We start from the raw sequence: 12081 nt of genomic DNA on the forward strand, positions 1-12081 counted from the left end.
CTTAGCCCTCTATATATATCTATATATAAGATAAAAGTAAGAATTCAAGCTAGTGATCTCTGTTTCATGAGATGTGATTTCCAGTTGATTTAGCTACCCATTGGGATCACAAATTGACTTAATTGCTTCTTGCAACCACTTTGAGTTGTGTAGTTATTGCAACGGGGTGAGGATCTTTTACTTTCAACTTGTTCGATCTTAGGTAGCATTATATGGACCTAGCTTCCATGCAGCAAAATAATTTAACGGATACCTTGGTTTCAAAATCTATAACAAACGGTATATATATATGTCCAATAAACGTAAATAGTATTTTCATCCAATATTTTAACGTGTCCCGTTAAATCAATAAATAACTGACACATGTCTCATTTGCTCATTAATATTATTAAATATATAAAAAAATAAAATAAAATAAAGGGTGACTCAAGCCATCCCCTATAATTGACCAGAAAAATGTTGAACCACCCCCGAAGCCAGCCACCTCTAATTGGCCAAATGGGACAGGCCAAACCACTCACAGATTAGCCAAATGGGGTTAACCGGCCAATCTCATTTGTTCATTTAAGGGTGGTTGAATTACCTCCATAATAACCATTGGAGATGGTTCAGCCACCCCCAAACCGGCTAGATGGGGTGGCTGAAACCACCCCTTGGCCAAACGGCCACCACCCAAATGGTCAAATGGGGGTGTCAAAGGCCACTGAACCACTCTTAAGTTTTAAAAAAAAATTAAAAGTTTTTTAAATTTTTAATGAAATATATGGACAAGTGTCATGTTGGAAGGCATTGACGTAGATCGTTATTCTCTTATGGACAAAAATACAATTTGCGTTTATTAGATGTATACAGGTAGCATTAATGTATGATTTTTTTTTTGGATTTGGGGTCTATTTGATAAACGACGATACTAACAAAATGTATCCACTACAAATGCTAGAAACAATTTTTTTTTTTTTTAGAATCTTGAGAACTATTGTTCGAGACTAGTGACAAAAGAACTTGCACTCAATAGGACAGAGCCCAAGGGGTTATGCCGTTATGGGCATGATTCCTCCTGGTGTTATCTTGTTGACCCCTTCTCGTTCGAACGAGATTACTGTTTATTATCTTCCATTTCTGGCGTTCCCCACATTCCAAAATATTAAATCTACACCCCCATCAACCCCTATACACTATTTTCAACTCCAAAATAACACTTTTTTACGTTCAAAGATCTTTCCTTTCTCCTCCATCCACCATTTCTTTCAACCAACTAACACCCACACACGTACACATAGACAACAAAACATCACATACTCTCGTAACCTCGTTCTTCACTGCTAAATCCATCCAAAGCCTCGAGCTTTTCGAGGAAAGCTTTGAGCTTTGTTCATGGAAGGGTCGTTCTCTTCCACACTTCAACCAAAGATATTACACATCATCTTCACACACACAACACTAAATTCGAAGTAATAAATGTAAGAATTTCCTAATGAAGTGTGGCGTATATGTCACAATGTTATTTAGCGTGATGAAAATTTAATCATATTTACGGGTGTTCGGTAATTTATTTCAAATAAATAAATAATATTTTGTGCAATCAAATAAATTAGAATTGATTTTATTATGATTCTTATTAATTGATAAGAGAAATAAATAAGGTAACAATTCTGACGGAGGGTTCATGACCTGCCTATAAATAAAACTTGTGTATTTCATCTATTAGTACCGATACGTATTAGTCAGAAGATTTCTATTTATTTGTTGCAAGGTTTTGTTTTCAATTCACTTTGACAAGCATGGTTAGAGGTAATTCTGAATTCTTATTTCCAATGAGTATTATAGCATGATAATTATTTTATATGCTAATTAACAATAAATTCATGCACCATAACTCAACCAAAACTTCAAGAAAGCGAAAGAGACGGGACTAGGGTTTACCTTTGAAGCTCAATCTATCCTTTTTGTGCTCCATGAACACCCTCTTTCTCACTTTCCTCTCAAAATTCTCACATATCTCGTCTTCCGCTCTTTCTCTCTCTCAAGTGGCTGAGTCACGCAAGAATGAAGGGATAATGGTAGCTTCATGCCTTTAAAGTTTAAACCTTAAACCCCCTTCTTTTTTGTCTTTTGGCTGTATCTTTTTCGTATGCACGGGCTACCTCATTCGAACGAGCCTTCTTTTAAATGTTGGACATGTCTTATCCACACCTTGTTCAAACGCAGGTAACTCCCATTCGAACGAGATGTTACCGTTTGCAAGATGTTGATAGAAGAATTAGTCCCAAACCAAACCCTTCATTTGCTTTAATATTGCCTAAACTCTCATGTTAATTTATTAATTTATTTTACTCACTTATTCTAATTCTTCTATCAACATCTTGCTAAGCCCCAAGTTTCAAATTTAATTTTATGTTTTTGAAGCGGGATGTTACCGTTTGCAAATCAACAAGATGGGTTTGCTACTCCAAGTGACTCTCATGAGATAACAGCTAACCATAAAGGTCATCAAGATCCATTGGGTCGATTTGTATTGTCACATAAGTGACTTGAGCATCATGTTCAGGTCCGAACCCTGCAAGAAGGTCGGAGTAGGATGCCGTTTCAAACTCGTTCAGCGGCTGTCCAACGAGGACAAGAATATTGGAAAGGCTCCTCATTTTCTGGAAGTAGTCGAAGATGGAAAGGGAGGAGGGAGCCCTTCTTAAGAATGGCTACCTGGTCATGCACCTACATGATGTTGGTGCGAGATTGCGACATGAACATGCGTCAAGCGTTTCCCAACCACAGGACGTTGCATATATGACTAGTTGCTCAAACATGGAGCAGATTAAGGCTGAAAGGATCATTTGATCCTGTTGAGACCAAGCCAGAAAGGCTAGGTTGATTATGGGTTTGGGTGTGTCATCGTCACTGGAAGACAGAATTTGCAGTAGTGAAGGAGAACACCCATCAATGGAACCAAAAAGATGCAAGCCTCTAAGGAAAGGGATGATTTGTGCTTTTCAGAGGAGATAATTTTCTTTAAAAAGCTTAATAGGAAATTGATGGGTGAGGTCGATGAGTGTTGTAGATGGGGAAAACAGAGTAAGAGGGGTAGTATGGTGCTGTTGTGGTGCTGCTAGGTTGTCGGTGGTGTGGGTTGTGGGTGGAGGAGGAAGAGGCACTAGCCATGGGTGAAGCGAAGATGTTCAATGAAATGCTTCAAAGAGGGCAAAGGCCAAAAAAGGAAAAAACAACATTGGTGATTCTTGATGCTATGATACCATAAACTTTTTACACAAATGATATTAATGGAAGATGACATCCGTTCAAATGGCTGCAGCCCTTGGTTAGGGATTTGATTTTCTTACCTTCTGTAGTGCCGGTGGTAAGTGTTGACTGGGATTTGGAGGAGATCCTCAGGATGAGTCTCAATAAAATATTTATACAAACTAAGGTATAATATCATAGACAAGAAACAGCCTGAAGAAAGAAAACATCAAAACAATGCATTTATATGTTATTTCAAATATAGGTGACACAATCAGCTTATATTATATTACCTTTGCCCTAGAAAAACTTAAGTTGCATTGCATCCTGTAACTCTAGCTGCTGATCTCCCAATCCGTTACAACAAATAATTTCTCTACAAATGTATTTGAAAAATGAAAAAACAAATGGATTAAATTTACCACCTTCCTGCGTATAAATTATATCTTACTGAACTAGCTGCCCTTATAATTAGCCCTTATAATAAAACACAAGGCAGTCTGCTTGGCAACAAATCACATCTCATCGTGAAAAGCTGTCACTGCCCTCATATTCTCTCCTTGTGATTTCAAACACAAGTTCATTCCAGGTATCAACCGGACCTGGCATGCACCAATGCAAGCAATCCTGTGGGGGAGGCTTTCCATCTGGGCCACGCTTTGTGATCTTGTTTGGATTAGGGTTTCGATATGGCCCTGGATGTCCATCATGCCTGTAACCAAAGACTTCAGTAATATCCATCAGCCTCAACTTTGATTTGTTTGTTGCCTTTGTAATTGCACGGTTGAAACCTGAGACCTGTTTGTCATGCATTATTTTTGTAAAGCCATTTTCTACCAATTCACCAACTGCAAGCGGCTTTGTCTTTCCAGTGCATGATCCACCTGTATTCCAGGCGCCACCCTCATAATGATCCGGAGAATATGAACGTACAATTGTTAGCCCTGTGTAATTCGGATGCGTAACAAGAGAAGTGAGAATTGTCTCAACAGATATCCCAAATGCCTCAACATTATTAACCTTCATAGGCCGAGACTTGTTTGGCCACCACAATTGTCCTCCCACAATCTCATTATTCAAGACATAGACTGACTGCTTGGCAAACCAGTGGCCGGAAGAAAGAACAATCACATCAAACTTCGGGATAAATTCCATGAAGTGATCATCAGGGGCATCAAGGTGGAGCTTGACCACACCCTCTGGAGCAAAATCAAGCGGTGCAGATGTTTGCTTGACAAGCCATGAGGACCATATCCGAACGATCGTTACAGATTGTGACTTGAAAAAATACCTCTGCATTTTACGGCTCCCTCGGTTCTTAGGAGCTTCTACCTGAAAATATTCCACAATATTTTTCATTAGAGGAAAAAAAAAAAAAAAAGAACTATCCCAGATTTAGAAAGCTGAGCCATCAAACACAATGCAAACCGAAAGTGTTTCATATAGAACACTAACACTTCATGTTGGTAGGGAAGGCAAACAAGTTTATCCAAGCCTAAAATGTGGCCTGGCTAAGATGAACTGCGCCTAAATTTCTGTCTCTAATCTAAACCCTGAAAACTAACATGGAGTAAGGATCACTTCAAGTGACCAACATGGAAATTATCCAGGTCAGGCCTGGCACAACGAAAAATGTACTTACAATTAGCCAATGTTCCGATTATATTCAAATGGTAGTCTATCTCTCCACATGCCCACTACAAATATACAAATTTAGCAGGGTGCAGCAATTAATTCAGGCTGAAATTGGGCCTAACTCACAGAATTAAACCATTCATTTAAGGAAAAATGCACTAAGCTTATAGGGTTTAACTGGTGATTCAGTCCAAGTCAAGCCAAGCATGTCTAATTTCTAAAGGCCATGCAAGGACTAACTATCACTTAGGTTTACATATTTAGTTTACATCATGATTTTGTTTTTCTTTTGTTTGTGTTTGTGTGTGCGTGCTAGTACGAGCCTGTGGGTTTTGTGGCTAGGAATTTTTCCAGACCATTAACCAAATATTAAGCATAACATCAATTCCATCATAACTTCCTAGCATCCGTGTAGCTTAGTAAATTTAAGTGCTTTCCCATTTTAAATACAATTCTAAATGGCCAAAAAGAAAATTCTCCTATAAAATGGATAACTACAAAGTATAGGTAATTGCCTGCCAGAGAATGCACAGCATTGATTCCATCTGGTTTCGAGCAACTGAATCCCCAATGAAAGCAAGTGTCTTCCCTCTCATTAACTCCAGAAATTTCTTTGGATCAAATCGGGGAAGGTCACACTGAAAGGGCTTCCATCGCCAATTCTCGTAGTCCCTGTCAGGCCTCCCATTTCCCTGGCAGTTCTGCATCTGTGTCAATATGGGGCATGTACTGTTTGTGTATAATGGCCCCGATGTATCATAAAACCAACTTCCGTGGTACAGATCACATCCTGCAGAATAGACAATGAAAACGCAGATTAAAACCTCAGAAGAACAGAGAAAGAGAAAAGAAGAAAAAAAAAAGGGGAAAACTAATACCTTTCAACAATGGAACAATATAGCTCATACGGGCATTTGTTATTGATTTAAATATAAGGAACATGTTAGGAAGACCATAGTAATAATAAGGGCATGATGATATTTATCTAAGTTGGGATATTTCTAATTTGTTGTCTTCTTGCTATGGAAATTTTGCAAGTAGATCAGGAAAGTACGGAAAAAATGGAAGCCCCAACTGAAGACTTAATATTTAGACAATCCATGAATAGCTGTCAGATAAAGCAAATAATAGGGTTAAATTCACTTTACCCTTGAAGTTTTAGGCGTTTTTCAATTCGAACCCCAATGTTTAAAAATTGGCAATGTACCCCCTAATGTTTTAAAAAATTTCAATTCAGACCCTCCGTTACTAATTTCCGTCTAATTGGACGGAAATCATCCCACATGCATCTCACGTGGCATTTTGATACCCTCTATTTCAATTTTGTCCTCATTAAAACCTATGAAATTACGTAATTACCCTCAATTTCATAGGTTTAAATAAGGATAATTACGTGATTTCATAGGCTTTAATGAGGGCAAAATTGGAATAGAGGGCATCAAAATCTCACGTGAGACACACGTGAGATGATTTCCATCTAATTAGACGAAAATTAGTAACAGAGGGTCTGAATTGAAATTTTTTTAAACATTAAGGGTACATTGCCAATTTTTAAACATTGGGGTTCGAATTGAAAAACCCCTGAAACTTCAAGGGGTAAAGTGAATTTTTCCCCAAATAATAATAGCAAGTTGTACTTCATCCTAATAATTTGATATCTGATTCCAAAGTAGATATATTCTATAGAAGGAAAACCACAAAAACATAATAAGTGATTGAAGAACCAAAGTGAAAAAGGATATTGAGGCTACCTGAAACTTTTGATCCCATATCCCTAGAATTGGAATCAGAAGAAGAAGTTGTAGTATCATTTGATCCCATATCCATAGAATTGGAAATATTCACACTCTTAGAACCAGGTTCTTTAATCTCAACATCCTTTGTAGCCTTGGATGAATCAAAACTAGGGTTGGCCTCCTCTTCTTTTGTTAAAGCAGAAGATGATTCGGGAACAGGTGCTGTTAGATCTTTCATCTCTTTGTTATCCAAAATAACTGGTTGACCAGACAAATTCTTATCAATCCCTTTTGTATTGTTTTCCATCAATGGAACGTTTGATGTTGGAACAGGTGCTTCCACATCTTTCATCTCCTTGGTTTCTGAAACAACCGGTGCTTCATCTGTACTCATGAGCACTTGAGAATTGGACTCAGAGGCCAAAATCTTACCAACCATATCTACACTGTCCCCAACACTTGGATCCCTGGTACTCTGATTTCCCACCGAGATGAACAAATCCACATTCTCCGAACTCTCAACACCATAGAAATACCCACGAACCGTGGAACCAATCGGGTGTGAGACAAGTATCCAGGAAGCAAACATTAAAAAGAACGCCATTCCTGCCACTGAAGCCCCAATCCAGGAAACGTTCCGTGGATACGCAGTCATTATGTTTGAGCCTTTTGGAGTGGCCCAAGTCATAGCTTCCTAATATAGCTCTACTTCCGTAACAAGTTATTAACCATTCAGGAGCTTCCAATACTAAATCAACTACCTTAAACCCCCACCTTAATTATAAATTAAATTTCTCGCCAAAGAGGGTAATAATCAAACATAATAAATCACTACACCCAAATTTCAACCCCTACTGGAAAGACTTTGCCCAATTCTCTTCAAAAATAATTCTCTATACAGCCATTTTCCCCCCCAAGTTTCTGTAACCAAATCAGGAAACAACCTCCTTGAGCAATCCTATAGAATACACACAACACCATAAGAAAATAAGCAACCGGGAATTAATTTATCAGAAATCCGGCTAATAATTTAAACTTATCGCACTTATACTAATATATTGCTAAATATACATATTTAAAAATTAAAAAAATTAAAAAAAAAAAAAAAATCTCTCATAAAACATCATAATATCATGTCAAAAGAACAAAAGAAAACAAAATTAAAGATACCAAACCAAAAAAGAAAATCAATCACTGAATATTGTACAAAAGAACAGAGTAATAATTGCCAGAAACATCCACGGAATAGAAATAGTTTTTGAGTAATATAAAATTAAAAAGGAACCAGTTTTCGGCGAGATCAAAATTCCAGAAGAAACCACCTTTTTTTCCTGAGATCTTCAAGAGAAATTAAGCCCGAAAGAGAAGCTCCAGAAACATCGAATTCGCTCAAACTTTCGGGAATTAAAAATGCCGAACGCTGATTCACACCTGAACAGATGTCCTACGAACATGACGCAGAAATGTCAAGTTTTCTTCTTCATGTCATTTTCCACGAACCTTTTTATTTTATTTCATTAATAAAAAAGAAAAAAAGCGAGATTTGCCCTGAGAATGGACGAGAGCAATAGTGACAGCAAATCATAAATAAACAGAGGTCCAGTCAATTACAAAAGTACCCTGCTTTTCTTTCTTTGTAGAAATAGTTTGAATATTAATTTGTAAAACCATATTAAACCGTTTTTAGTCAATTACATACCCATAATACAATTAAAATAAAGTAGCAGTAAAAATAAGTCGTTAATATATATATATATATATATATTTATAATCCTCAACTCGAAGTCAGGAAATAAATCTCTCAGTTCTAGAACCAGGCCTAAGAGTCCTCTCTAGGGTGAGCGATAATCCTAGCGAAGAGGTGCTAGTCTTCTGGCGTTTTACGATCGAGAAGGATAGTTTTTTAGGAGGTCACTTTTTGGAACGTTAGTTATAGCTGACGATATTGAAGAGCTTTGTGGGAAGGTTTCGTTGATTGGAGGTGAAAGGGAGGGGATCTCCATATCTGAAGGAGAGGTGGCTGAAGGGAGGGAAAGAGGAGAGCGATGTTTAGTGGGGAGAATAGGGGAGGACATGAGAGTAAACAAAGATGCATTCAAGAGGGTATTTTCTCGGTTATGGAGGATTGTGGGCAGTGTGGTTTTTAAGGAGGTTCAAGAGAACACGTGGATCTTTGAATTTTCTATTAAGGACGATAAGGAGCGTATCATGGAGGGAAGACCCTGGTCTTTTGATAGACATATATTAATTCTGAATGAGTTTGATGGGAATGTTCCTCCATCTCAGATGCAATTTATCTACTCACCTTTTTGGGTGCGAGTGCACGATTTACCGCTGGTATGCATGAACAAGACGGTGGGGACAAAGATAGGAGCTTCTTTGGGAGAGATTGAAGACATAGATGTGGCTGGAGATGGGACGGGTTGGGGACATTGTTTGCGTATCAGAGTTTTGATCGACCTTAGGAAGCCATTGGAGCGAAGAAGAGCTTTACATCTTAACGGTAAGATATACTGGGTATTGTTTAAGTATGAAAAATTGCCTTGGTTTTGCTTCACATGTGAAAGGATCCTCCATGGAGAGGTAGGATGCAAAGAGAGGAAACAGTCAAGACAGAATTCAGAGGATGGTAATAGACAATGGGGAGCGGAGTTGAGGGCTGATTCTAGGAGACGTAAAGTGGGGGGAGAGAATGGTGGTGGAGACTGGCAGGAGGATGAGGAAAATTTGCGAGGGTCTCAGGCGAAGGGGTGGCGGAGTGACAGGTGGCACTACTCCGGTGATAAACCTACCAGGGCAGAAAGCGGGTTTTCAGGAAGCCATAATCTGAATAGCCAACCACGTAGGCAAACCAGTTGGGAGGGGCGCCGCAGTAATGTTTCAGAGAAGGAAGGGGAAAATTCTACAACAATCTCGGAAGAGGTGGGATATGGCACTAAAAAGGTGGAAGCACGAGGAGGAGTTTCTGTGGAAATTTTGAATCATAAACTAGTGGGGCATGTGGCGGAGAATACACGGGAAACTGAGGTGTCAAAAGGAAAATGCATCCCGCAAAGTTATCTAGTAAATCTGGCTGGTGGGGCATCACAAGGAAATGGGCTTGCAGACTTTTTAAGTGGGCCCAGTAATCGACATGGCGCAGGACATATCTCGGTGTTTAGAAGAGGAAAGGGTCACGATGGAAGCTGATGAGCAAGGGGAATCGTTGTCGTTCCCAGTTTATTTAGAGGGACATGCACAAGAATTGGACATGTATAAACAGGCGCTGGAGGATAATATGCCAAATGTGGAAATGAAGAATGGTGGGGAAGTTCCTGTAAGGATGTGGAAAATGAGGGCTAGGGGGGGTGAGGTGGAAGGTAACAAGAGGGGAAGAACAGTGACAAAAAAACATTAAACGAAAGAAATTATCGGTGGATGATGATGGAATGGAAAAAGGAAGTGAGAAGAAGGTACGTATGGAGGCCCAGGGAGAGGGTACTACCAAACAAATATTGGCGGAGGCTGGAAGACAACCCCGCCAAGCGCCATGATTCTAATGAGCTGGAATTGCCGCGGGCTTGGGAACCCTCGGTCAGTTCGAGATCTTTGCCAACTGGTAAAGGAAAGTAAGCCCTGTTTATTGTTTTTAATGGAAACAATAAGCAAGAGAAAAAGAATGGAGTGGTTATGTGTCAAGTTAGGATTTGATGGTGTTTTTGTGGTTAATCCGGTGGGGCAAAGTGGGGGCCTTGCTTTATTTTGGAAGGTAAATATGGGACTGGAAATACAGAATTATTCACGTAGACACATCAATGTTGTCATAACGCAGCCAGACACGAATAAGCAATGGAAGTTTACCGGGTTTTATGGTCATCCGGAAACTGCTAAGAGGAAGGAATCTTGGGAGCTAATGCAACATCTTAAACAGTTTTCTCCGCAACCATGGCTATGTGTCGGTGATTTTAATGAAATCACAAACCATAGCGAAAAGATGGGAGCAATTTTACGTAAGGAGGGGCAAATGGATAATTTTTGCATGGCACTTGAAGGTTGCTCTCTGTGTGATTTAGGCTTTTTAGGTTCAAAATATACGTGGAGTAATTGCCGGAGTGATGGGAGTTTTACAAAGGAGCGTCTTGACAGGGCTGTTGCCAATATGGAGTGGGTTGCGTTATATAAAGAGGTGGAAGTTCGAATTTTGGCAGCCAGATCGTCGGATCACAAACCATTACTGGTAGAGATCCATGAGGAGGCCTGCGAAAGAAGGCGTGGCAAAAGAGGTTTTAAGTTTGAGGCAAGTTGGTGGGTTGATGAGGAATGTGGAGCTGTCATTCAAAATGCATGGGAAGACAATGGGTTTGCTGGAAATCCAATCAGTACAATCCAAAATAAGCTTGAGCATTGTCAGTCAGCGTTGACCGGTTGGAGTAGGAGGAAATTCGGCCAAATTGAAGAGAATTTGAAGAGGAAAACAAAGGAGTTGGAGGTGCTGCAAATGAATGAAGAACCAGGCAACCAGGACGCAATAAAACATTTACAAGCAGAGATTGACATCATTTTGGAGCAGGAAAATATTAAATGGCAGCAAAGGTCCAAACAAAATTGGTATAAGGAAGGGGATAGAAACACAAATTTTTTTCATGCTTGGGCCAGCCATAGAAGGAAGGTTAATACTATTAAAAGAATTATAGATGTTGATGGCAGAGAGTGGAGGAAAGAAGATGAGATTGGGAATGCCTTTGTTCAATTTTATGAGAATTTGTTTTCTTCTGGAGGCACAGATGAAGTGGAGATGTGTCTAAGGGGGATGGAGGGCAAAGTGACCAATGCTATGAATGTTCAACTGCTGAGAAGGTTTGAAGCTGGTGAGGTGGATGTAGCTTTATCACAAATGCAACCGTTAAAGTCCCCCGGTCCAGATGGGTTTGCTGCTAGCTTTTATCAAAGATCTTGGTCGACTGTTCGAGAGGATGTGTGCAAGGCTGTTTTAACTTTCCTCAATAATGGAAGTTTTGATGAGGACATCAGTCGCACGTACATAGTTCTGATTCCAAAGATAAAAACCCCAGCTCATATTACAGATTACCGTCCTATTAGCTTATGTAACGTCATTTATAAACTTATTGCAAAAGTACTAGCTAATAGGATGATGAAGGTGTTACCTTCAATCATTTCTCCATCACAAAGTGCTTTCATTCTAGGCCGTTTGATAACTGATAATATATTAGTAGCTTTTGAAGCACTTCATACTATGGATGTTAATATGAAAGGTCGGGAAGGTTTCATGGCACTCAAGCTAGACATGAGTAAGGCGTATGATCGGGTGGAGTGGAGTTTTTTGGAGACAGTTATGAGGAAATTGGGCTTTGCAGATAGATGGATATCTTTATCCATGACTTGTATCCAAACGGTTTCGTATTCCATCCTTATCAATGGGAAACCTCATGGTAAGATCAAACCGACACGGGGTCTCCGGCAAGGTGATCCACTATCC

At 39.3% G+C, this 12081-nt stretch overlaps 1 protein-coding gene across 1 annotated transcript in view; it reads right to left on the bottom strand.

Moving 5' to 3' along the window:
- Positions 1-3453: 3453 nt before the first annotated feature.
- The window catches only part of LOC132181991 (protein trichome birefringence-like 18), an 11355-nt gene continuing 2727 nt past the window's right edge, over positions 3454-12081 (bottom strand). The window contains exons 4-7 of the mRNA XM_059595206.1: positions 8037-8049; positions 6621-7299; positions 5385-5659; positions 3454-4566 (exon numbers count right to left, since the gene is read on the bottom strand). Of these exons, the coding sequence (XP_059451189.1) occupies positions 3757-4566; positions 5385-5659; positions 6621-7299; positions 8037-8049 (1777 nt within the window). The 3' untranslated portion in view covers positions 3454-3756. The remainder of the gene's footprint in view (positions 4567-5384; positions 5660-6620; positions 7300-8036; positions 8050-12081) is intronic.

The sequence above is a fragment of the Corylus avellana genome, chromosome ca5, assembly GCF_901000735.1.
Source record: "Corylus avellana chromosome ca5, CavTom2PMs-1.0".
Lineage (NCBI taxonomy): Eukaryota > Viridiplantae > Streptophyta > Magnoliopsida > Fagales > Betulaceae > Corylus > Corylus avellana.